Source organism: Thunnus thynnus, chromosome 1 (assembly GCF_963924715.1).
Source record: "Thunnus thynnus chromosome 1, fThuThy2.1, whole genome shotgun sequence".
Lineage (NCBI taxonomy): Eukaryota > Metazoa > Chordata > Actinopteri > Scombriformes > Scombridae > Thunnus > Thunnus thynnus.
This window is the reverse complement of record NC_089517.1, coordinates 2859816-2887700: the sequence shown is the minus strand read 5'-3', so window position 1 is coordinate 2887700 and position 27885 is coordinate 2859816. Positions and strand designations below refer to the sequence as shown.

General features: G+C 40.1%; 1 protein-coding gene across 1 annotated transcript; it reads right to left on the bottom strand.

Moving 5' to 3' along the window:
* Window positions 1–121: 121 nt before the first annotated feature.
* On the bottom strand, window positions 122–27000 carry LOC137184498 (ankyrin repeat and BTB/POZ domain-containing protein 2-like). Its single transcript, XM_067592285.1, has 18 exons — window positions 26761–27000; window positions 24484–25374; window positions 12667–12816; window positions 11274–11481; window positions 10932–11084; window positions 10674–10839; window positions 10434–10523; window positions 9682–9783; window positions 9410–9506; window positions 9050–9185; window positions 7633–7889; window positions 7138–7316; window positions 5967–6072; window positions 5769–5871; window positions 4055–4127; window positions 3881–3949; window positions 3638–3751; window positions 122–2747 (listed from the first exon to the last, which is right to left on the bottom strand). The coding sequence occupies exons 2-18, from the start codon at window positions 25367–25369 to the stop codon at window positions 2502–2504; spliced, it is 3135 nt and encodes a 1044-aa protein (XP_067448386.1). The 5' UTR covers window positions 25370–25374; window positions 26761–27000; the 3' UTR covers window positions 122–2501.
* Between the last annotated feature and the right edge of the window lie 885 nt (window positions 27001–27885).

The following is a 27885-nucleotide window of genomic DNA, read 5'->3' as shown; positions in this document are numbered from 1 at the left end:
GAACAACTTCAGTGCTAAAGGAAATAAATCTGTTGACTTTGGAGCTGTGTGTGCACGATTTTTTTTTTTTTTCTCACCAGTTTGGGTTGTTAAGATGTTTATTCACAAACGTATGTACATATTTTACATGATTATCTACATGCAGCAACAGAGAATTTTAAATGTACCATGTAAATGTCTTGTTTAAATCCCTTCAGACTGTAGCTTGTAAACACAAGGAACATATGGAGCCCTGACTCGCTACAACAAAACTGCACATTATTAATAAAAAACACTAAAATGGACACATCAGAAGTCATATAAAGTATATGGAAATGTTTTAGGTTATTTTCCTTTTCAATGCAGTGTTGGATTCACCAAACCATCTTTAGCTCACAGTTTAAAGGTTTGAAATCTCCAAATAAACTGTTAGCTGCTAGCATAACTGCTAGCATAGTTTAGCAACCTTAACTACACACAGCAGGTCAAGCTTTGGATTTCTCAGCATGCAAGAGCTCTGTATTTTTTTTTAGCTTTTCCAAAACCAAAATCATGATAAAAAAAATGTAAAGAATGGATTAAATTGTGTATTTATCTTATATATTTAACAAACATTACTGTGTCTGGCTAACCAGCTCACTAACTACAGCAGTAACCTAGCATTACTTCCAAGAGTAAGCATATTATTAGCTAACTAATAATTCATTTTAAAAAACAGTTAGTGTTGTGAGATCATAGGATATGTTATAAAAAGCCAACCACCATATGGATATTGGTCCTTTCACTCCCAAGCAAACATGCGTCTTTAGATTTGCTAAACTCATCCATTAACCAAACTTAAACCAAATCCTCAAAGACTTTTTATCTTGTTAAGTTAAAAGTAAAACATACTGTTTGACAAACAATAAGACATAAATCTAACCTCTCTGTTGCTTGTCCAAGTGTGTTTTTCTATAGCAGGCATTTAAACATGTTGGAGCATGGAACATTTTTTTTTAGCTAGCTTTATAGCCTCAGTCTTTTTTTGTATGCATGTAGCAATTCAGTGTTGATTTAAGACCCTTTTGCATGTTTCCTGCTTTAAAATGAGGTTCCTGGAGACAGTTTTCAACCAGCTCTCTGAGTTTGGTGGAGCTAACATTGACTAGCTAGCTAACTGCCAGCAACAGTTATACTTTCAGCCAACAAAGTCAACGGTCAGCGACTAAACTGAGAAGCTGCTTCTGTCTTTTTCTGTCTGAAGTCAAGAACACATAATATCAAAAGTTGCAATAAATTTCAATAATCTGCCGCCACTGAACTGCTGAAAAATGTTTTACAAGAAACCAAAATGTCGTTTTTTTGGTCTGACACTGCCAGGATCATAATTCTGGTGGGGAACCACTAAATCCCTTAAATTTTTTTGGCATATCATAAGAGCTTGACTCTAAAGTGTTTCTCACACACACAAATATACTACATGTAATTAACATCTCTGAATTCCCAGAAACAATACTGAGGACGTGACCTCGGTTGGCAGAAACTTATTCTATTAAAGTCCTGAGAAATCTGCTTCTAGTACTTCAAGCTACTTCTTTATATGTTCTGACAGTAAATAGTGAAAACATCTGATTGGTGAATATGATGAGTAAATGAGAGCACATCTAAGGAACGTGAGGGTTAAAGGTAATCACGTTTCACATTTCTTTGAATTCTTCCTCATTCTGTGGTGGCAGTGTAGTTTGGAGAGTTAAATCTTTAAATATACAAGTTAAAATTGTTTGGTGAAATCCAACATTGAATGGAAAAAGGAGAATATTGAGGACACTTTGATGTACTTTAAGTGAGAACTTATATGTCAGCTGTTGCTCTGCTGTGACAAGTTAACAGGACTCTGATGCAGCTTTGGTAAAGTTTGTTAATTTTTTTTTTAAGTGGCCTGAGGTAATGTCTGAGGTTTTAAAAGCCTGACACAAGCGAAACCTCAAAAAGATTTATTAATAATTTTGTCATTATGCCCGTCACAGCTTACTAGAGCCAAATGTGATGTCTTCAAGTTGCTCCTCTTGTCTGATCAACAGTCAAAGAAACACAAATGTATTTGATTCATAGTGACAGCAAACAGAAAATCCTTAAAGTGGAAAAATTGCAACCAGAATGTTTGTTAATTTCACTCGATAAATGACTTAATCAGTTATCAAAATTGTAAAATTTTCTTCATCTAATTGATTCAGATCATCTCTCAGCAGCAGAAATGTTCACTTGTGTCAAGATTAAGAGAAAAACTTGTTCAAGCAGACGATGTTTACAGTCTCTTCTTCTTCTACTCTAATTCAATCCAGTTCCATTTTGTTTATAAAGCACCAAATCACAACAGAAGTGATCTCAGGGCACTTTTCACATAGAGCAGGTCTAGTCTACTCTTTAGGCTACACTAATATGTTCTCCCTAAGAAGACTAAGGTAGAAACACAGTATATGGCTACTATTCCCAAACACACATACATCTGTTTTTAACACACACAGTCCAGCGCTGCAGCGTTTCTACTCTCGACACGCTGAGTTTAGGGTGTAAAGTCTGTGTATCAGTGTGACCTCCAGATCCCTCAGGAGGACCGGCTGCTTCCGGTCCTGTCCCGGTCCAGATCGGTTGCCCGTCCCCGGGCAGAGCAGCTCCTGACCGACCCCTCCCAGCAGCAGGCGGTGGAAGTCCTCTCTGTCCAGGAGCCGATCCATGTTCTGCAGGAAGAATCCTTCACAAAACCTGCAGAGTTCAGCTGCTCCGTGATGCTGCAAACACAAACACATCATAACGTTTCAGCACTTTGACTGATAAACTTCGGACAGGACTGAGTCAGAATAGAAACTGACATGAATAGATGCATCATTATTAACCAACGAGAACTGTAAACTTTTAAATAGACTCATGAGAGGATAATATCACAACTGTCGGGTGGAATCTATGACCAAGGCCAAACTGAAGAGGGAAAAAATCCGAAGATTTCAAGAATGAAGTCATAATATTCCAAGAAAAAAAAGGTGTAATTTCATGAGAATAAAATAAATCTGCCGCCTGCGTTAAAATGAGGAATGTGGAGCATCTTGTAAAGTTATACAGGTTTCACAAATAACAAAATACTTCATCCTTTGGCACATCAGCATCACATTATTATGAGCATCAGGACTTTGAAACAATAGTGTCTGTTATGAAGAAAGAACCACATGGACTTGGAAGAAATTCCCTCTTTTATGGAAGAGAGGAAATGGCGGGAAGTGGTCGACTGCAAGGATATCAGTGGTTACATCTGATATTACAACTTTTTTTCCTCGTAGAATTATGAGTCTTTTCTCGAAATATTATTTATTATTACAGTTGCATATCAGATACTTTTTAGGAAATCATGACACTCTTAAAATAAATCATAACCAAACATACAAATGTCACATAAAGCGGACACATTTGCCTTGAGCATATATATATATATATATATATATATACTATTGAATCTAAAAGTCTAAGTCTCATATTAATGTTAAACTGTAACTGGAGTCAGACTGGATTTAAAGTCATGTGACTCTTGGTTTATTTTCTAAATCAAAATGCTGCATCTTGAGTTTCAGCTCGTCTGTCTTATAGAGTTGTTTTCTCAGTGCAGACAGAAGCTGTGGTGTTTTTGTACCTTGGCGGTCTGGTAGATGTTGACGACGTTATCAAGAGTCAGACTTTGCGACAGCTTCATCTCGCAGCACCTCAGCAGACCTCTGAGCTGGAAGAAACTGGCTACAGGCAGAAGCTGCAAAACATTTAAGTCCCAGTTAAGCAAACAGTCTCCTTTACACATGAAATAATTTATCTGCTAAATGAATTACAATAATAAAATAATAATAAATAAAATCTCTCTACAGTAAGTGAGTGATTTCACCTTCATGGCTTCAAAGTGTGAGACAGTCAGTCCCTCCGTCCCTCCGCAGTACAGAGACTTCATCATCATCTGTAGAGAAACACACACACTTCAGTAACAGCTGCCTGATAATAAACTCCCCAATAAAACTAATAATCAATACCAAACAACAGAAGGTCGATCTGTGTGTCTCACCTGGAACGTGCTGTAGGTCATGTGACTGATGTGGACGATGTTGTCGGGGGAATCGCTGAGCATCTGTCGAAACCTGACGGGACGAAAGACGGAACATCAGAACACGACAAACTAAAGAGTCATACTGGTTTTCTTTTTATCCACATCTAGTTTACATTTCCCTCAGCTCCCTTTAGAACATATATGATTTATAAATTGATTTTTAAATGTACTAATTTGTTACTTAAAGGGGTCAGTAGGGTTAAAGATGTAATATACAATATTCAGCCCCACTAGATGTCGCACTAGAGCACCAGCATCACAGACCAAAACAAATGTGAACATCGTTTACTCAATAAAGTTTAAAAAAAAAAGAAAAAGAAAGCAGCATCTGAACCGACAGCTCACGAAACTCAGATCAAACTGTCAAACTAGGCAGTGCTGATCAAACACGGATGGATTTAACGTAAAGTTTAGTTGTAATTTGAGAAAGTTTGTGACCGAGCTGCCGTGTTGAAGACGGACGAGGTGAGGACATGGAGGGACGAACATGCACTAACATCCAAACAAAACAAAGAACAGAGAAGATCTGATTACAACACACACATAGAGAGTGTGACTCCATTCTCTGCTCAGGTCACCATTACTCTACTATATCTTTATTATATCTTTATTATATCTATATTATATCTATATCATATCTTTATTATATCTATATTATATCTTTATTATATCTATATTATATCTTTATTATATCCATATTATATCTATATCTAACAGCTAATAGCTGTTTGTTGACGTCTGTTGGGGCTGAATGTCGTATATTTTGCACTTTTAAAATGACTTCAGTTTGAGGGATTATTTCATGCAGGATCCAGTCAGTTTATTTTTAATACAACGCTGACGTGAAAACTTTCCCTCATTTCTTCATAAAAATACATTTTATTGATTTAGCACTTTTTCAAAGCCAAGCAGAGTACTTTACAGAGCATCATAATAAAAACCTTTACAATACATGGCAAAAATAAGATAAAAGAAGCAGACAAAATAAAATAGAATCAAGTAAAATCACATTAATATCTTTTTTTATACAAGTTGGGGGGTTGGAGTTTTTTGGGGTTTGATTTAGAGCCTCAGTGTAAAGTTTATGTTTTTTATTGTTTTGTTTTTTTTTTATATTTGTAGAGCTGTTACGCCTTTGAGAACATTAATCTTAATTGAATCTAATCCAGTTTTTATTTTTGCACCGATACAAAATACATAAATACCTCTGTTGGTTCACAAAATATCATTTCAAAATTCATTTGGAAGGAAAAGTATACAAGAATAAGGTTAACAATATTACAGTGATAAAAATAAACTCAATGCTCCTGATTTTGAGTTATATTATTGTTCTTTAACACATAGAGCCTTAAAATTAGTTTCAGTGAGGGACTGAGTGCAAATTGACAAAAACATTGTGTCACGTCTGGTTTACCTTCAATGGGTCATCGTATAGAGACTGTAAATGTGACTGTAAGTGTATATTTCTGTATGAGAAGTACTGTACAAATAAAGTTTGATTAAAAATGTTTAAAAATCTATTAAAGGTAGAAAGTATTTGATATTTCTGACATTAACAGGATAAGGAACAATACGTAAGGGATTTATAGCTCTGATATTTAACCTCTTAATAAATAATAACAGCATGAGTCATGATTTAAATACATAAGTAGTCAGAGAAGAGAGATCAGACCGTTCAGAGGCCGACATCAGCAACACCCGGTGAGCGAAGAACGGACGACCGTCCACCATGAACGTCACGTCGGACATCTCCTGATTGTTCAGGAAATGAATATCTGAGGACAGAGACGAGCATGTCATCCTCCATGTATTCAATTTAGAAAATGTAAAAATCACACCCTGTTGTCAGATGACAGCGGTGAAGCGTTACCCAGCTGTGTGGACAGAGTGACGTCCATGGGAAGGACGCGAGGAACGGGAGAGCAGCCGTAGCAGTGAGAAAACACCGACGTCAGCCTCTTGGTGATCACGTAGTCCTGCAGAGGAAAAACACTGCATGAACTTCAGACACTCTGGAGGTATGACGGGACAGATAATTAAACCCTGAAGAGACAAGGTTGGAAACATAAAGGCTCATGGACACACAAACAACCGACAATAAAAATACTACAAATCCTTCATCCATGTGAAAAACATGAAGCAAAGGCTGACACTGAGCTCGTCTTTGGCAACATATATCATAGCTGTTTTGAATTACATTTTTGATCATTAAATGCAGCACGGTGAGCAAACTCACAATTTCAGGAGGTTTGTGCCATTATTTATTTCCCGTAACATTTAAAGGTCATTACTGTAAAGATGAAAGGAATTTGAGGGGAAATTTGTTGTCTTATGAAGAACAATTTTACTTTCAGTTTTTTAGACGTTCAAGGCAAGACAAGTTTATTTATATGTATTTATATTATATATATTATTATGTTTTTAACAAAACTTCCAAAGTCATAGCCAGAGATAGCTAGCTAAGCTAAGCTGGGCTAAGCTAGCTACTAAAGCTAGCGTAGCACAAAGACCGCTGGCATAGCACCTTTAACGTTCCTTCTGAGGCTACCGAGCTATTACTGCCGAGTCTGACTTCACCTTCATGAATCATGAACGCAGATTTGTCTTTGCTGCTTCGCGGAGGGTTTATTTTGCTCCAATCAATCACATTATGCTGCCAGGCTTCTCAATGTGTTTTGCCAAATATATTCATGAGTTTTTCTGCCAATATTATAGTAATAATAATATTTTAATATATAAGTTAAATGGGTATCTACAGTAACATTTAACCAAGATAAAACAATTAGTTTTAGCCATACGCATGCTATCAAAAACCTGATAGTTGAATAAAAATAAAATAATCCTTGTTTAAAGATGTTCTAATTTAACTGTTGAGTACAGTAGCAAGTACCTACAGATGCAATATGAAACTGATACAACATTGGTCTACAGACAGTCAGACAGACAGACAGACAGACAGTCAGACAGGCAGTCAGACAGACAGACAGTCAGACAGACAGACAGACAGACAGACAGACAGACAGACAGGTGTTGAGCTGCACCTTGCTGGTTTCTAACATGCTGAACATGAGCGGTACGCCTGTGGAGAGGAGTTCAGTGCTGTAGTCCTCCGTCCTGATGGAGGGGAACTCTGTGAGGAGGGAGACGGTGACTTCATCTCTGGACAGCTGCTGCGCTCTGTGGAGACACTGCAGCCAGATGTGGAGCCTCCAGGGAACACCTGGAGCAGAGAGGTGGAACAAAGCACATGATTTAAGTGTTAAATATTTATGCAGACAGAAACAGACACACATATTTTGCTCGCATGTTTTGATTAAATTCAGAGAAAATTGATGATTCTTGCACATAAAATTCATCTTTACTGCGTCTTCTAAAGATCAATTTCAATTCCCTGCGGTGTGCATATTTAACACATCATTTATTTAGACTTAATATCAATCAAAGGTTGTACAAATAAATCTAATCAATGACGTACAGAAAGCTATCTGCATCAGGGCATGACACAGACTTTCTCGGCTTGTGATCATGTGACTCACCCATCTCTCTGAGCTCCATGGTTACATCCAGGTAGCCGTGCTCAGCGCTGTAGTACGCCGCTTGCTGCAGGGCTTTCATCCTGGCCTTACAAAGCCTGGGAGCAGGGCTCGAGGAGTCAGGAGCTGGAGCGAGTCTGGTGTGACTTCTGGCTTCCTTCTCCTCTTCCTCCTCTACTCCTTCAGCCAGGATCTCCTCCAGAGAGAGGATGTCTTCCTTCCTGTGCTGAGGTTGCAGCAGCAGCCTCCTCAAAACATTCCTGCAGAAGAAGATGATACAGCTGCTGATCACTTTTACACCACTGTGAAATTTAAAGAAAGCTATTTCATTTGTTTTGACTACTGCAGAGACGTTGCCGTGTTTGAGTGTCTGTTACAGTTGTGTGACTTGTTGCTTAGAGATGAATTAGTTACCGTAGGAGGCAGCTGGATTCACAAGATCAGAAGATCTCATGAAAATCCATCTTGTCAGGCTTCACATTATGCGCTTGTGTCTGAACCAGCGGTGGTTCGGACCAATCAGAGTCCTGTGGGGATTCTCACATGATCCTGTGATCTTGTGAATCCAGCTGTTTGGTGAGGTGAGACGGTGATAGATGCTGACAGACAGATGGTTCATCCAATCATCTGCCAAGTATTTTTTGAAACTTCCTGCCTTTTTCCAAACAGTTTCCAAGGATGATTTCTCAGATGCTTCTTTGTTTAACAAACCATCTGACGCGTCAGGTTAATCAATTAGTTGATGAACTATGAAAGAATAACGGTCAGCCAGGACTGCAACTGTTATTTACATTATCTGATAATCTGCTGATTATTTTCTCGATGAATTGTTTTGTCTATGAAAAAATGTTTTTTTCGAGCTCATGGTGACGTCTTCAGATGTCTTCTTTTGATCGAGCAAAATCCAGAGAAAATCAGTTAATATCATGTACGACACAGAAAAGCTTCAAATTCTCACATTTGAGAAGCTGCAACCAGCAAAGATGTCACATATATGGATATATAGATGTAGTAATATATCATATTCAATAAATAAAATGTAAGTTTTCAAAAGTCATTCTTACTCTACATCTCTATCATCTTGATTTAATAAGTGTTTTCATGAGAATTAGTTAATTTGACAGCTTTATTTTATATTGACCATTTTAAAATGTAACAAGAATTTCAGCAATAAACTGTTGCTTTGATCTGATAAACTTATTGCAATATATATTTGACATAGATGATTTCATATTGTGCATTGTGTAAGATTTTGAGGCCAAAATTAAGAGTTTGGTTCTTTATGTTAAGAGTTTTAAAACTGTTGTGAAAATTGAAAGTAGTTAAAGAATCTTAAAAAGGTTCGACGGCTCACTCTGTAGGTGACACTGTGACCACATGAAGAGACCAGGATAAAAAAAGTACAGGATAAACGTCTCACCTGTGTCCGTGTGCTGCGGCGTAGCTGAAGCAGTTCATGTCCTCATACAGCGGTGATGTCAGAGAATTCCCATGATGCACTCTGAGCAGAGGGTCTGCACCATAAGTGAGCAGCAAACTCACCATCTCGTAGAAACCTGAGAAGAAGAAACGGATCATAGTTACTGTACCAGTGTGAAAATGTGAGCAACCATTTAGCAAGTTATTAGCAACAAGCTAAAGCATTTCACTCTGGGAAATGTACAAACATGAAAACTTTTTCTGGTTAGTTTATGTTGTAGTACAGTATCAGTAGCATTCAGTCCATGTAAGGTGTCAGTCTGGTCAAACAAACACCGTGAGGTCTTCACTATAATGATACCTGCAGCAGCAGCGAGCTGTAGCGGCGTCTCAGCGGAGCTCTCCTGACCGTCCAGCAGGGCTCCACCCTCCACGTCTGCTCCGGCCTCCAGCAGCAGCTGTCAGGACAAGACTCGGTTAGAGATGATTTTACATGGATCTGCTTTGTTCAAACAGCTAAAATACACTTGTTGATTTCTCCTTCCAAAGACTCAGCTTGAACATGTCTTTGCTTTCTATAAACCCGCTGAAACACATCCTGATGCTGTGATGGATTCAGTCTGAAGCTCTAACCTGAGTCACAGAGAGGTGACTGTGCAGCACGGCGAACGTCAGAGCCGCCCAGCGCCGACTGCCGGGGTGAACAGACGGATGTCTGGCCGAGCAGCCCGGGACCTGAGCAACACACACACACACACACACACACACACAAACACAGACAAACAGACTTCAGTCATTTCATTCACAAAAGCAGCTGTGATGCAGATAGATAGAGCTGAGTCAGCAGCTGTCAGGGTATCTGCAGGTCTGGAAAAGTCTTTAAAAAAATCACTGAATTCAGTTTCCTCAAGGAAGTCCTTATAAGGAACTAAAAAGGCAGTGATGTTAGTCAGTCATAAAATGGTTTTGTGTCTAAATCCAGGCTGTCAGGAGACGTCAGACTGGTGTGACAGTGGATTGTGCTGCAGGAAGCTGTTTAATCCTTTGGATTTTCAGTCAGAACCATCAGATCTGCAGCAAACATTCACTACAGGAAGCTCATCTACTCACTGTGGACATGTATCAGTTAATGTGTCAGTAAATTTAGTCAATTAATTCAATTAATTTATATCATCAAGAACTATATTTACATACAGCTAGGAGGCACTGAAAAATGTGATATTGTTATAAATAATTCTAGTTTTCCATCATACTTTCATACTTTGGCCAGTATGATAGTGAAACATGTATTCAGTTGTAACCTATGTGGTGTTAAAAGGTCTTAAAAAGTCTAAAATGTTCTGCACATTGATGAACTCTGCAGAAACCCTGAGCTGTGTTTTTACCTGCAGGTCCAGGTGAGCTCCGGCCTCTATGAGCATCTGCACCAGTGCTTCATCTCCTGCTGCAGAGGCGTACATCAGAGGAGTCATTCCCTGCAGGAACAAACACACACATGCTTTTGTTTTAGAGGTTTTGTCCTTTAAATGCTGGAAATCTACAGTATGCGTCTAGTTCTCAGGGGATAACTGCTGTCTTAGAGTATATTTATTATACAATTGCTGGTGAACGTTGACCCTCCTCACCTGGTCGTCCATGGTGTCGACCCCGTCGGCTCCCAGCAGCTGTGTGGCCTGAAGGACCAGGTCTGCTCGGCCGCACGAGAGCATCCTGAAGCCCAGATCCAGCTGGAACTTGGCTGAAGCAGCTTCTGCATCCAGACACTTAAAGGACTGGAAGCAACACTCGGACCTGCAGAGAACCACAGACGTTTACTGGTTCAGCTGGTTCTGGTATCATCTCACTGAATAAATATCAGCTGCCAGTCGTCACAGACGTCTTACTTCAGCTGACGAGGCTCGCAGTCCAGTCCTGGGAGGAGCTGCCTGGCCGTCTGTCTGACATCATCGCTGTCCACCAATAGGCTGCAGCGATGTTCGGCGTGCACCACGGCGACCCGGATCCATTCCATGAGAGGAGGGAGGAGCAGGAACGGCCTGGAGGAAGGTCACGAGTTTATTTCTTATTATTAAATGTATAAAAACTTCCTCACAGAGCAAAATGCAAACTCAAGGTGGATATTAGTTGACAGTAGATTAGATATTAGTCATAATTATTGCAGTAATTTATTGTTTATTAACCCTCAAAATCACATTTATACCAGATGAGTTCAGATTAACACACACCTCTCTCTGCTCAGCGTCACGGTCGGAGGTTCCAGATTGGGATTTTCCAGCGACTCCATCTGCTGGCTGGACAGGAAGTAGTAGAGCGTGCGGAGGGCGTCCGGGGCCCAGGATACCGACAGCTGATTGGCTGAACGAGCGGGGCTGACGAAGGGGCTCGAGCTGCGCAGACGCTGCATGTGATGCATCGCTCGAGACACCAGATCACCTGCAGCGCAACAGACACAAACCCAAAGATTAATTTCACAGCTGACTCACCGACACTGACGACCAAATACAGATAAAGATTCAGGATTAAGTGTTATGAATGAACCATCATCAAAAAGAAAACAACAGCTATGTATTTGTATTAGGGATGTGCAGAGAGCTCAGTATTTGTATTTGTATCTGTATTTGTATTCGAATAAAAGTGGAAAGAGGCTTAAAAATCCTGTTTTTGTATTTATTATGCCTTTAATTTTAGAAAATTAAAGTGTTACAATAAGTCTTCATGAATATTATGAAGGAGGTCCCCACACCAGGTCTCTAACTGGAGTCTCCCAGATCATAGACAACTGCGCTGACTACTGAGCTAAAACTTTACTCATCACCTCATTGCAGACAGACCTCTAACTATTTATACACCCATAACACAGAGACAGCACAGCATGTAACATGTAGAAGAACTTCAAAGGTGATTCTTGCTTTGCACTTTTCATTTATTGCCTATTTTTTACAACCTAACTTTGTAGAAAGGAGAAAGGGAACAACAGGTTATGGAGAGTCTCTTGAGACTTACCCCTATAACGATGTAACCGACTTGCAAACTGGTATTTGACATGTTTGTTTTTTTTTCTTCCCAAAAACAAATAATTTTTAAAATATTTGTATGAAACAAATATTCGTATAAAACCCACTATTTGTGCTTTGCCGAATAATGTATTTGTATTCGGGCACACCCCTAATTTGTATTACAGCAAAGAAAACAGAACAAATAACAGTTTAGTGATTCTCAGTCAACAGCAATAATTTAAACACGAGGGAGAAATGTAGAAGCTGACATAACTTTACATATTTTGAAATACACAGAATATGGTGTGAAAAAGTGCTTTGTATTCACCCGCATGTCCATAAACCACCATGAACAGCGACGGCACAGAGATCTTTTATTTTCCTTGTGTAACGAGTGTTCAGATAATGAGGTACGGTGGCCTGCAGGGTGTGAAGGTGCCCTTGTTTTCTGGATACAAGCTGCAGGTTGTTATGTAACGACGGGGGAGCTGGCAGCGACTAACGATGTGTCCCAGGAGCCTGACGCCGGTCACAGTTTAAACAAACACACACAAAACACAGGAGCTGACTGTGACGGGAGTGACACACACACACACACACACACACACACACACACACTTACTGAGCTCTGCGATGCTGCCCACACAGGTGGCGAGCAGTGACTGTTCCAGCGTTCGCAGCTCCAGCTGGATGTAGGCGTCCTCCCTGCTCTCCACTGCATCCTCGGGAACCTTTGTGTACGGGCTGACATGGGCCGGCAGCGACAGCTCACCTAAACACAAAACACACACACACACACGCACACACGCACACACACACACACACACACACACACACACACACACACACGGGTATTAATGTTAAATTTTACAGATGCTTTTCAATGTTTCCGAGCTGCTGATGATTTGTGTTTTTAGCCTTTCTAGCATCATGACTCTTGGGATCAGAACATCGGTCTTTGGTCCAAACTGAAATATCTCAACAACTATTTGATGGATTACCATGAAGTTTTGTACATACATTCATGTTTCCCTCAGGAGGAATTGGAATAACTTTGATCCTCTTTTATGTAGCGTCATCCGTCATCTGGTCGCAATTTCAATTTGTGCAGCTGTGCTTTCAGCTGCACTTTGTGTTCAGTGTCAGTTAGCAAATGTTAGCATGTTAACACTGCAGACTAAGATGGTGAACATTGTAAATGATGTGCTTAACATCAATGTACTAGCATCATTCAGCTTGTTAGCATGCTGATATTAGCATTTAGCTCAAAGCATTTAAGCACCTCAGTACAGCCTCACAGAGCTGCTAGCGTAGCTGCAGAGTCCTTGTTAAAATAAATACACAGAACATATCAAACATAATCATCACACCATCTCCTCTCCTGTAGTCTTGAAAGTTGACTCATTTGTGCAGAACAACATGTCATCTGTACAATAAAATGTTTAAGATGAGGCTTGGGACAAAAGTAAATATACACAATGACATGATAAACAACTGTGTACTTCTTAAATAGATATTGTGATATGTGTACTTATGTATCTTTGGTATATATTGTATTTTATTATTCTATGGACCCCCCATGAGCTGTGTCCTTAATAAAGTTTGAATTGAATGATAGAAGATAAAACAAACGACAGGAAAAACTACAACAGGAGAGAAAAGAAGGAGTACAATTAAAGAAATGAATGATAAACATATTAGATGCTGTGAATATATTGTACACAGATGAAAGCAGATGATACTTCAAATAGTGAGTGATGAAACATACAATGACTGTAAGCTGTTAACAGAAAGAGACATGAACATTTCCATGTAGGGTTGTTTACAGCTTTGGGGTCGTTGAGGTCACATGTGGTTCGGTAGTCGTCCAGGTTGTCATGTGACAGTGGTTACAGTCACTGGGACTCTACAGTCTGTAGTATCTACACAGACAGCAGTTCAAATGGATTCAAACAGAGAACCACTTTCCCTTCAGTTTCATAAAAAAACATCCATAAAATCTTCTCAAAACTGGGGCGTCCTGTTAACCCAGAGGTTAAACCCACGTAACCGCACTGTTGCACTACCATCTATGCACAAAAAAACCCATTTAAACTCCTCATGTTGCATAAAATCACTTCTCATCCGTATGTTTAGTTTGCTATGTTTCAAACACTCATAGTTTTGTCAAAATATGGTTGAAAACACACCTTTTATTTGTCGCTACCACAGAGAGCTAACCGTTCTCTCCTGACTGGATCTCTGCTCGTGTCGTATCAGCTCTCAGATGTTCATCGCTTTAGATAAAAGTGTTGTACTAGCGACAAACTGAAGATGTGTATTTCTCTGTATTTTGGCTCTGATGAATGTATTTATGCTGCAAATGTGGTTTAAAATTTGAAGTTTTTGTGGATGTTGACAACAGCTGCTGCCCTCAGTAGAGTTTTCCTTCAGATTAACAACTAAAAAGATGTAAAAACAAATCTTCATCATGTTCGACAGCAGTAGATCCTCCTCTAAAAGAAACATTATACACATGATCAACTACAGAGATCACTCTGTGTGTGTGTGTGTGTGATCAATCAAACTTTATTTGTACAGCACCTTTCACACAGGTCAGTGCAGTTCAAAGTGCTTCAGAGATAACTGACAAGCTAATAATAAGACAGAACAAGTGTAGACTGTAAAAACAACAAAAAAAGACAAAAAAACCCCCAAAAAACTATTGATATCAAAGCACACGAGCAAATAAAAACGACAAAAACGTAATAAAATAGATTTAAAAGCTGTAATAAAAGTAGTAAAAACGGTTTTGTGAATAGTGATGTGAATGAAGCACGCCCTCCAAAACCACAGGACCAGATTTTGGATGAGCTCCCCCGTCCATTGTGTCCCGCTTGGATCGGGTATTTGCTGACTCCTGATCTTCCACACAATGAAAACAGCTTCAGTGAGGACGATCGGCAAAAAACACCGAATCCTCCCGCAGCCCACACACACCCAGCTGCAGTCGCTCTACTCCAGACACCCAAATATATTCACTTTACCATCATGTATGAAGCACGATGAAGCTTAAAATCATCATTTGAGAAGCTGCAACCAGCAAATTTTGATTTTCCTCGTAAACATTAAACACTGAATGAACGGGCTTCAACTCTGGCAGCGGTTTCATTTCTAACATGCATGAGGCTGTAGAACAAAATACTTCCTTTGTTGTAGAGAATGCGAGGCACAGAGCTGAGTCACTGAGTACGTTTCCATCTGTCTGTTTATGTGCAGATTTTTTGATTTGACTACAAAAAAAAAAAAAACAACCCCTCAGTGGAAATGTCAAAATATTGCAAAAAAAAGTTGGTGTATCAATAAAATCGAACGATGAGAAAGTGCAGCGTAAACAGAGCGAGTGAATAAATCATGAACATGAAGAGTGTGACTTAAACGATCTGTGTGGAGCGATGAGGAGGCTGTAACCTTCCTCACATGGATACATGAAACTGTCTTCTTCTTCTGCAGTTGTGGATAAAAACGTGCATTAATTTGCATTTTCTTTTGATGTTTTACTGGAATTTCCGTTAAAATTTGTGCTTGTAATGGGAAATCACTCAATAAACACACAAAGAGATCATTGTTAGTTTATTATGAAATAATGTAATCGAATAATACAGTCAGAAGTATGATGCATCATAGTTCTGGAGACAAAGATACAAACCACCTAGCTGTCTTTTCTTTGTCTGAAAAGTGAACCAGTCCCTTAAATACTACTGTACAGAATTTAAGACATCTGTTTACTACATTACTACTATATTAAATTAAGGACAAACCACACTAAACATCTACATAACTATAGTTTATCTTATCACTGGCTAAACACACAACTGCCTCATCTTACACAGTAAAGAACTAAGTTTAGAATAGACGTAGCACACATAAACTAACACTGAACTGAACTCAAACACCATCTGAAACATGTCTGATATATACAAGAAATACATCAAATGATAACCTACTGTTCAGTTGTCTTTCTCATGCTACATTTAGATGGAAATTTGGCTATAATGTAGATCAGAGACCGAAGTTACAGCAGGAAAAGTTAAACTTCTCCACCTTCACTGTACTGAGCGGACTGACTGACTGATGTTTAATAAAAGTCTGATCATCGTCTCTAACAGATTCATCTCTCTGACCTGAGAAACACACCTCGGCTTTAAGAAAGGAATCATTGGTTCAACAAGAAGTAGAGTGTGGTGGCAGATAATTAGTGCTGATTATACTGCTGCTGTGTTTACAGACAGCAGAGAGTGAACAAGCATCTATTCATGAGAACACAACAGGAGACCAGTCTGTAGAGGACAAAGCACAAACCTCTGTTTTCTAATCCCTACCTGTGTTGTACTAACCCCCCCCCATACACACACACACACCTCAGCTCCTGTGTAACACTGCCCTGCTTACATCCAGAATCATGAGTGATTAAGTCATTTCCTGCGACTCTCCTTGTGTGCGCTTGTGGCTGAATCAAAACAGAACGCTTTACAACCCCCAAGTTGCAACAGCATCCTCATAGAGGTGTGTGTACTCTGTGTGTGTGTGTGTGTGTGTGTGTGTGTGTGTGTGTGTGTGTGCGTGTGCCGGTAAGCTTGTGCGTCCCAAATGAAAACAGAGCCACAGTCACCGGGCCTGAAAACAACAGTTCTTTTCTGCTGCTGGTATATAATGCTGCGAGTGTTCGGTTGGGACAACAGAACCACAGAAGGGGTGAAGACGTGTGTGTGTGTGTGTGTGTGTGTGTGTGTGTGTGTTGGAGGTCAGGATCACCTCAGTTGAGTCTAAGTTGAGTCCAGTACTAGAGCTGCAACTAACGATTATTTTCATCCATCGATTAATCTGACGACTATTTTCTCAATTAATCATTTATTTAATTAAATCTGAGTCTGTTTTGTCCAAAACTAAAGATTTACTGTCACATCTGACAAAGAAAAGCAGCAAACTGTCACATTTGAGAAGCTGAAGCCGGAGAAAATTTGGCCTTTTTGCTTGAAAAAATGACAGAAATTGATTATAAAAATTAATTTTCCAATTAATTTTCTGACCAATCAATTAATTGACTAATCGTTGCAGCTCTAGACCAAACTGCCCTGTGAAGTTTTTCTGTATGAGATGCACAACAGTTTATTTCACATCGTTTCAGAGCAGAATTATCACTGATACATGAAGCAGAACGTTGCAGAAAAACTCCAAAAGTCTATTTATAAAACAAAGAATTTGGACTGGATTTGACCAGCTGGTCATAAATCACTGACACTCTGTGTTTTTAAGAATCTTGTATGTTGTGTTAACTCACTCAGGCTACAGAGAGCCGACGTGAAACCAGAACTTCCAGATTCTGTTCCAGAGGTAAGAAAACCTCATTAAACCCAACTGATATCTGTAATAATGTAAATAACAGAGACTTTCTCAACAGTATGACATGTTGTTCACTCCACATGTTTAGATAAGAACGGATCTAATATCATCTTTATTCCATATTTATGTTTATTCCAAGCAGCAACCTCCGGGGCTGTAAAATGAAGCCAAAAACTGCAGTTCCTTGAACGACCACTTGAGGCTTTAAAAGCGAGTCAATCCCCATAGACCCCCATGTTAAAATGACTTTACAGCAGAAATAAACATGTTTACAACGGTTTTGGTCTCTGTAGCTAATTTCCTCTTTCATGACAACTGTACGGGGGGTGAATGTTTTTATAACTCACCTGTTTAAATTTTATTAAGCTGTAAAGTTATGCATAATGAAGGATGTGGCTGCTTTGAGTGACAGGTCCGCCAGCCGCTAGGTGGCTTGTTTCAGCCATTCGGCCCGCCTCTTTGCCCATTTTTGATTGGCTGGGAGTTAGGCAGTGTCACACTTTGACAGAAATGCAAAGACGACAGGCGAATCAAAGGGTCGCGTTACTTCAAACTGCTGCAACTAACGATTATTTTCATTATTATGAATTACGATTAACCGATTATTCGTAAAATGTGAAAAATGATCTCAGAGTTCTCAGAGTACATGGTTACTTTTAAAAAAAAAATGTCTTTTGTCCGACTAACAGTCGAAAATCTGAAGATAATCAGTTTATTATCACAGAAGTGTATGAAAAAGAAAAATTTAAGCTGGAATCAGTCAATTTTTTAACATTTTTGCTTACAAAATGCTTTAACAATCATTCAATTATCATAATTGTCACTGACTAATCGATTAATGGTCACAGCTCTACTTCAGACACGTCAGTGATAACTGCAGGACAGCAGAGATTACAGCTGAAAGGCTGAAAAAAAAAAAAGACATCAGAAAATTGATTGTGGAGAATTTTATGGATATGGATGAAACCAAATTATGATCCGTGCTGTAAATTCTGACGGGAGCTGGAGTTTAATGGAAAGTAAACTTTTTCAGAAAAACCACAACAAATATCTGTGGTGGTGGTTAGTTTGTCAGCTCGGGATGAAGAGGAAGTGCAGACAGACAGCTGGAGAAAGTGTCTGATATTGTGTCCCATTACAGAGATGGAGAGTAGAGAGCGGGGGGGGGGGGGGGGGGGGGGGGCAGTAACCCAACACTCACTGTGCTACCAAACGTCGTATAATGCTATCTCCATCTGGCCTTAATGCAAAACTATAAAACAGAAGGAAGAAGTGGTTCCAGGGGTTGGCCGCAGTGTTTTCTCATGGTAACACGAGCCGCTCTTAGATTCCTTTTTGTGTTTTTTAAGAGGGAAAGTGAAGCCAACAAGAGCGTTTGATGATGAAACAATCACAGCTTAATGATGAATCAGAGGTTGATGACTTTAAACGCCTCTTTGATTAACGTCTCGGTGTCGGCGGGGGACCACAGTCTCTCTCAGGAGGAACTGTTTGGATGTTTTAATGAGACGTAATCAGGCTGGGCTGTTAACGACACCTCATCACTGCTGACTCTTGGCTCTGTGTGTTGGGACTCTGTAAAGCCTTGTGTCAACTGTGTGCAGAGCCTGAGCCAACAGCGTCCATCCACACTGGCTCCAGACACGCAGCCCGCAGGTTTTAACCAGATTACACTACCAAAACAAAGTCTTCCCGCCAATTCTGTCTGCGTGTTTGACATGACTCTATGATTCCTGTGATTTACTACCATGTAAGTGAAAGTGCTGAACTCTCACTACGCGCCAGATTTCTCAAATCTGTTCTTTATTTCTGAGTCATGTTTCTTCGGGCTCTGTCTTTGTGGTTTTTGGTCACATTTACAGATTGGTGTGTGTGTGTGTGTGTGTGTGTGTGTGTGTGTTCCCTTCATTAAGCCTGACATCATATTCATGATTTCTGTTTAACAGAAGATGTTATTTTGTTGTATCTGTCATTTTTTAATTTTGTTGATGGAAAAAAATGTAAGAAGCTGTGGTTCTGGTTCCACTGGTTAACTTTTCATGATAATCTAAGATATGTACATACAGCACTGTGCAAAGGTTTTATGCTTTTTTTTTTTTAAGTCTATCGTCCCAAATGTATTCTGCAGCAGGACAATGAGCTCAAACATCCAGCTGGAGTCATAAAGAATTATCTTCAGCAACAAGAAGATCAAGGAGTCCTGCAACAGATGGTTTGGCCCCCACAGAGTCCTGATCTCAACATCATGGAGTCAGTCTGGGATTAAACATGAAGAGACAGAAGAACTGTGGCAACTTCTCCAAAACGCAGGAACAACCGACCTGCAAAATACCTGAAACACTGAGAACTGCTGCTGTTTTAAAGGAAAAGCTCACAGAAAATAATGATTTACTTTCTGCTGTTTACTGAACTGTGTATGAAGTTAACTGATAAATAAAAACTATTAATGGCATTATAAAGCATCCTCACTTTACCTTTAGTACCTAAAACTTTTGCACAGTCCTGTATCTGTATATATTATATAGATTTCTGTAATTGGACTAACAATAACTTACTACACCAATCTCATCCATGCTCGTCGCCATTTTCGTGGCTATTTTTCATGCATGTAGACGTGTTACTAGCTAGCTATGTAAGAAGATGACGTCTCAGTTCTTAGAAGAGTCCACCCGTTTAACATTGTTGGACTCACAGAGGATGTTTTTTTTTTTTTTTAAAGGATAAAAGTTGATGCAGCAGAACAGAGATATTGTCTTTTGGCTACATCAGGACTGCTGACTCGAGTGAGATTTCACAGTTTTCTCTGGAGACATAAAAGACTTAATGCTTTCATATAAAACACCTGGAAACACGCTGGTATGAAAAAATAAAACTCAGTGGATGTGCTCTGTTTGGTCGACAGTTTGTTGAACTTGAATGAGTCAGATGTGGGCGGTGATTCAGACGTCTTGATTAATCTCAATCTAAAGAAAATTAAATCAGCAGCGATTCTGATAATTGATTCATTGTTGAAGTCAATTATCAGGTGAAAATACTAAATAGTCTTTATTTATAGCTGAGAGGATGTGTGATGAGTTTTCTATGTTATGTGACTGTAAATGTGAAACCTTTTAAGTCAGAAAAAAAAGAAATAATTTGAAGACGACGCCTCAGACTCAACATTTTTTTGACATTTTATGTACAAAACCATTATTGGTTATTTAGAAAAAAAAGATCAGAAGCTCCACATTTACTACAATACAGCGTACATGTCCAAGTGTGAAGGAACAGAAGCTAATTTGAGCAGAAACTGACTAAACTGTTTGTCTGCAGAGTTTAAAACTAGAGTTCAGGACTTTTATGTCCTGACAGAGAGAGTAAAGTCTCGGCTGTGATTGTCTGACATGCAGCAGAAACAGGGCCAGTAAAGACGGATATGTTTTTATATGGTCCACTGGCCCAAAAAATGTATTTTTTGATGGTCCACCAGGATTTATCCCACTACGCTCGATGGCCAGTAACATACTGGCCGTAACCTACTGTTGCGGCTGTAAAACGGTGGATAAATTGTTTTGAGCCTCACACAACCTCTGTGAAATGACTCGTTTCACTATCAGAATTCGATCCATTCAGAGTCCTTCAACCTTTGGAAGGTCTAAAGGAGCCGCACGATTAACGGCCAAACGGCCAGCACGGGAATATCACACCCGACATGAGATTTAAAAAAACTCCGTACACTGTGAAATACAGAGAGATGTAGCTGGCGCTGATAGACTTCATCGGTATTAGCGTGAACGTGTTTGGCAAACGCTCGGATGTAACGGTCGTTCATTTATATGTAAAAGTTCCGCACTGCAGGTTTAAAAAGCAGGAAAAATAAAGAGTGAATGAAAGGAAACTGAATGATTTAATCTGATCTCTGTAGACATGTCTGGACTCAGTAGCAGTATAAATCTGCTCGCTGCAGAGATCTTAGGAGGATAATGACATTACAAGCTGAGTTTCTGGATCCTCACAGTGGACTGGAGGCATTTTCTCACGTTTCACTGCTGGGGTTTATTTTTATCATCAGATCAGGCAGAACAATTTCATCCTTGAACAATGTCCTTATTAAAAAAAGAAGTGTGCGAGGTAACAGAGTGTGAGTGTTTTGTTGGCGTGGGGTGACAGCGGCTGTTTGTTTAAGCCGAGCAGACGGCACTCGGAGCCGTGAACCTCGTGGCCCGCAGCCTGAGCGGGAAAGAGAGCTCCTTTGTGTCCTGTGTGCGGGTCAGAGGCTAACAACACTCGCTCATTTACTTTACCCGCTTCTTCCTGTTCGTTCTCATGGGAGCTGAAACCTATATCCCAGCATGCAGTGGGGCAGGAGGCAGAGAAACATGGTGCCTTCAACGGAGGGCGGGGGGTCGAGTTAGTTTGGACTGATGCTTCAAATATTCACTCGACAAGTTAATCACATGTATTTATGTCTGTTTACATTACAGCTGCAATGATTAGTAGATTAATTAATTAGTTGATCCACAGAAAATTAACTGCAAACTATTTTGATAATGGATTAATTGTTTTTAATAGAGCTGCACAATTAATAGAAATCGTATTGAAATCACAGTATAGATAAGAGGAACATCCAAATCACAGCAGCTGCAATTTTTTAATAAAGGTTGAGGTTGAAACTACAAATCATCTTCTACAGACGCCAGCAAAAACACATCATCTCATTTTATTGTTTGTTTTTTTACAGTTAAAATGATGATGCAAAAATAATCACAATATCATGTTTTTACCGTGTTGTGCAGCCTTTGTTTTTAAGAAAAAAAAATACAAACATTCTCTGGTTCCAGCTTTTCAAATGTGAATATTTACTGGTTTCTTTAGTCTTCTATGACAGTAAAGTGAATATCTTTGGGTTGTGGACATTTTATAGACCAACAATCTCAATCAATTAATTAACAGATTAATAGATAATAAAGAATAATCATTAGTTGCTGCTCTATGTAGATGTTTTACTTTTTAAAAATACATCAGTACAGATTGTTTTTTATCAATTTATCTCACCTAGAGTTATGAGAAATACTATTAACAGATCAGCAGACATGTTGTGCAGATGCTGAGTGTGTTTTTTAAATCTTGTATGTTGTGTTAATTTTTCTTTCTGCACAAACAAACCTACAAACCTTCTTCAGGTCAATTAAGCACCTACGATGTCACACTGAACATAAGAACTAAACCCTCGGTCAGTTTTCTCCTGTAACAATTCAAATAAAGTTTATTCAAACAACATGACCACGTCCTCAACAATGTTGATAAAAAAGAGAGAAAAGCAGCAATTTCTCTGTGTAATTATGTTATGAACAGACAGAAAGAAGAAAAGAAGTCAAATACGGAGCCACAGATGTCTGGAAGATGCAACAATCTGAGCGCTCTCTGGTAGATTATAGTTTTACGTCACAACATGTCAAATTTACTCCAATAATATTAAAACAAACTCACTGCAGTTTATAACTGAGCTTTTGACTGCAGCCATGTTGGAAATCTGACAGTGGAAACTGTTCAAACTGCAGACAGCCAACAAACATCTCTGACCTGCCAGAACTCCAACCGTCAGACAGGTGGTCGATCAATCGGGTGATTAATCAGATGCTGTGATCCTGAACTGCAGGTGAACTGACGACTGATCTGGCAGAAATACTGAAACCTTCTAAAATTAGTCAAGTTGGACCAATTCAGGGTTAAAATCAGGGTTAATTCTTTACTGTGGACGTAGTTTAAAACTCTTCACTCATGAAACAAACGTAATGACGTTTTTTAAAAGTTAGCAGATAAATGTGAGAACAAAATCAAATGTTTGATCGGTTCCAGATCGTGTTTATGTTGTCTGGTCAGAAACAAACTGAACCCCAACTGATGGAGTCTGATATTTAATTAAAGGTGAAAATACTCGTTTAAGAGGAGGATGTGTTGATGTATATGTATAGATTGATCTGTTGATTATTTTATCTATATAACATCAGAAAACTCTTCACTTGAAAAATAACTTAAACATTGAATTGAATTGTCTGTAGATCAACTAATCCGGTAATCTTTACAGCTCTAATGTGAACCATGACTCAGCTGAAACTCACCACAACACACATGCAGTAAATCTCAGTGAACATTTGACTCCAGATGTTTATCAGAGAGGATCTTCCACTTCCGTGTCTGTGATTCCCCAAAACGCCTGTTTCCTGTCTGATGCCCCCCCCCCCCCCCCCCCCCTCCATCAGCCTCTACATGGTGCTGCTAGACTTCTTATCTTTTATTACTATCTAGACTTTTCTTTCAGCAATCTGATGCCATCATTAACTCCTCTGCTCTGTAATACCACCCAGCTTTAACAGAGACGTAGGAAGCAGACTCAGTAATGAGTTTTAGGCATTTCGCCTTTTAGTCATAAAAAGTTTTACCATTCAGTACAGTAATATAGACGTTTTTATATCAGAATATGGAGGGAAAATAGTTTTATGTTTCAGACAGATGAAAGAAATGTTACAGAAGTTGGTGGAAAACAGGAGCAGGTGGAATGTTTTTATAATAATCTACATGTCGTATCATCTTTCTCACCAACACAAGTTATTATCTGATGAGACAGAAGACACAGAGGAGCAGAAAGAACAAACAGCTCGAACATGTGTGACATCAAGTCACACGTAAAAAAACATACATGTGAGTTCAAAACACACGTGTTCTTTGGGTAATGGACCATGATTGTTTTCATTGATGAACATGTGACATTTCACACAAGTCATTTCTCCCCTGTGAGCTGTCTCTCTCTCTCTCTCTCTCTCTCTCTGCCAGTGTTACGTTTTCACATGAGACACGTCACATAGATGAAAACAGAAAAATCAGAATAAAGTCTCTCACATGTGAGAACTTTTAATCATTAAAATGGAACAAATTGATGACAATTCCCATCAACGTTCCTCAGAAATCAGAGGTCATGTCTTCCCTCATAATTATATTATCCATAAACCTGGTTTATCATAAACAAAACGAGATTTTGTGACAAAAAAATCAATTGTGTCATGATACTTGAACTCACCATTTGCATTTTTTCCACACATCAGATGCTCGTAGACCTGCAGCAGCCCCCACAGCTCCGCGTCGTTGTTGACGGCTCCGTCCAGCAGCTCCACCGTCACCGGGACGCAGGTGACCCCGCCGCCCCGCTGCCCCTCCTCCTCCGCGGTCAGCCTCGCCGCCTTCAGCGCCCGTCCTGCCACCTCCTCCGCCAAACTCTCCACGCACGCTGCCATGCACAGGGCGGCGTACTCGTGCACCCTCACCGACACGCGTGTCTCCACCATCCACCTGAAGAAGCGGCCCACGGAGAGCGTCAGCCCGCAGCGCGCGGACTTGCCCCGCTGACACGCGGTGTCCCCGGAGTTCATGCAGTGCAGGGACACAGCCTTCACCGCGGAGGAGATGCACCTCTCGGCCAGAGTCCAGCTCAGCACCAGCCTCACCGCGCTCTGGACCTCCAGGCGTGTGCACCGCCTGTGGAGCTCACTCAGCCGCTGCGCTTCTCTGGAGATCCGCACCAAAGCCCTCCGGAGCAGAACGGACAGCCGGTGCACTGCCTCCCCGCTGAACGACGCATCCGAGCCGGCGACTTTACGCACAACCTCCCGCAGCTCCTGCTCGGTCCAGGGATACTCCTCCAGCTCGGGCAGGCAGGGACACTTGGCCAGGATGTCCGCCGCGTCCTCCTGCAGCGAGCTCACCGTGTCCCAGCTGCCGTTCCTGCTGTACAGAGAGCCGGCGTGTTGCCACCAGGGACCCCGGTGAGGGGTGCTCGTGTGGGGCTGAGACTGCCTCGACCTGCCGGAGGAGGACAGGCTGAGGGACGGGCAGGGGTCCCCGGCCACATAGCCCGGATCTAGGCTCAGGTCCTCCAGGGTTTTCACCAACAGACTGCTTGACATCATATAGACTGAAGGAGTGTTAAATGTGTTTTAGGTTTAAATAACTTTACGCACAGTGGAGAACAGACCAAAAGCTTTCCATTAAATCAAAGCTTCAATCCCAGTTTGAATCTCAGTCAAGCTGCCAGTGACAGACAGCTGCATGAGACTGTCCTGCTGTGCCAAAACTAACCAAAATATGAAGGGGGATGAAAAGTGCTTTACGCACAGTGGACCAATCAGACCCAGAGTCCAGTAACAACACAGCTGAGTTTACTACCGTCCTACAGCGCCACCCTGTGGCCACAACAAAGTATGTTTACAATCAGAACTGCAGGTGTGTTAAAGGACAGATTCACAATTGTTTAAGTCTGTCTTAAAACAACAGTCAGGAGCACAAATGAACATTGAAACATGTTTTTCTTGCTGTTCATACTGACCATTAGAAGATCCCTTCATAATGCACGTACAGTTTAAGTGATGTGGGCCAAAACCCACAGTCTTCTTAGTGCCAAAGTTCCTCTTTTTGTTACTATTCTTCCACCGCAGCTCAACAGGGAAACACTGTCCGAGGAAACACAAAGAGGGAATTTGATGCTAAAAAGACTGTAAATGTGTCAGATATCCACTTGATATGACTAACTCAGACTGATGAAGCCTCATAAACGCTTCACATCAACTTTAAAATGACTGTGTGGACACACTGTGGATTTTGGCCTCCATCACTTCCATTGAAAGCACATTTGAAGGATCTTTTAATATCCAGTATGAACAGGAGGAATGATTACAGCGAGGAAAACCTCTTTCACTGCTCATTTGTGCTCCTGACTGTTGTTTTAAGACAGACTTTGAAAACTGTGAACCTCCTTTAAGTCTATAACTAGGACGGACTAGCAGAAGGCTTGTAGGCTGTATTTCATAGTTTTTCTGTGACACAGAAATCTAAAATGGAGAAAACAGCCAAACATGATAAAAGGAAACATGCATTATTCAAAACGCTGAAGGGTCATAAACATGTTTGCTTGTGCATATTGAGTGTGTATTAGGCCTAATTAAAGGGGCGATAATTCATTTTTTAAAAATAATACCACAGTCTGAACTCACAGTGTGTAATGTGTTGACTCTGCAGCTCCTCTCGGCTTTACGGAGCTTTATAGTGAGTTTCAGCTCATTGTTTATCTGTCCGGTTGCAACTTTACTGTTCTGGTTCATTCTCAGCGTCTCATAGCGTCGTTTTCAGAGAAAAATCTGTAAAAAGTCACTGTACACTACCTGCTCAGCACCAAACAGACACAGTTAGCTGTAGACTAGCTGGTGAACATAGTGGAGCATTTAGCAGCTAAAGAGCCAGATATTTCCCTCAGGAATTGGTAGAGAATAAAACAGAGCTAAAAGAGAGTGAATATTGGACTTACATTCACCAGGTGGACAGAAACACGACTCCACATGAGTGATAATGTTACTCTGAAACTGCTGGATGCGGAAATAAGTAACTGTTTGCTAATAAGTTAAACATATCAACTTAAAAGCTGATGATATCTCAGAGTTGTCTTCACTACTAAGGGTTGCCAACTCTCACGCTTTCACCTTCAGTCTCACGCCAAAACATTGCGACAGCAACAGAGATGAACAGTCAGAGTCTTTTTGGTATAGAGTGATAGATAAACTAATTTTTTTTTTACAGTTACACAGGGCTGTAGTGGAGCCACCTCTCAAATTCTGAAAAAGCGTTTATGCAGATATAACTTTACAGCTGTTAAAGGTTCAGACCTGCTTTCCATCGCAGTTTCTTTTGCATCTTCTAGGAGCGCTCGTTTTGTTTTCCGTTTGAACATTGTATCCTTGTATGAACACGGAGACAGCTGTTATTGTTAACAAGGGGTGACCAACAATCTACCGCCCAGTCCTGCTGCGCGGGTGTTTTAATCAAATAAACCCTCCGTGCTGAAGCCAGCAGGCAGACGAATGAATCATTAGTTCAGAGGATCATATATGACATTAACTGACATGTGCAGCATCAAATAATAATGTCAGAAAAAGGACCACAAATTAAGTAGCTAGCAAAAACTCTTCAGCAAAAAGTGGAGCTAAAGTTTTTTTTAACTGACATCAGTGTTTTAACCGTCCAGTTTATCTATCTGTTGCTGCTTTAGCCTGTTAACGTTACTTTACAGTAATGATAATGTGAAGTTAGCTTGATAGTTTGGATAGATCGGCTGCTGGTGCATCCCCACTGTGTGTTTTGTCCACAATTTCTGTAATTAACACCGTACAAGTTAAAGTTCTGCTTTATGCTCACTCAGATTTTTTAAAGAAAGGTTTTTCATATTTTCAAAGTGAGTGAAGGAATCAGGAGAGAGGAGACAGAAGTGAGGAAGAGTTGCAGGATGTAATGGAGAAAGTAAAGAACTTTCAAAAAGATTGAAAGAAAAAGTTTAAGGAGGAAAGAGAAACACAGAGGCCATCCAGACGTCATCTGATAGAGAGACATGAACAGATTCAAAGCAGAAAAACTGTATCTAGATTAATTACTATTCTGG

Coding starts and splice junctions, on each gene's coding strand:
- LOC137184498 (XM_067592285.1), bottom strand. CDS start 25,369: ATGATGTCAAGCAGTCTGTTGGTGAAAACCCTGGAGGACCTGAGCCTA. Junction 11,085..11,273: donor GTGACGCTGAGCAGAGAGAG/GTGTGTGTTAAT, acceptor ACCTTCCTCCAG/GCCGTTCCTGCTCCTCCCTC. Junction 9,507..9,681: donor GTCACCTCTCTGTGACTCAG/GTTAGAGCTTCA, acceptor TTGTCCTGACAG/CTGCTGCTGGAGGCCGGAGC.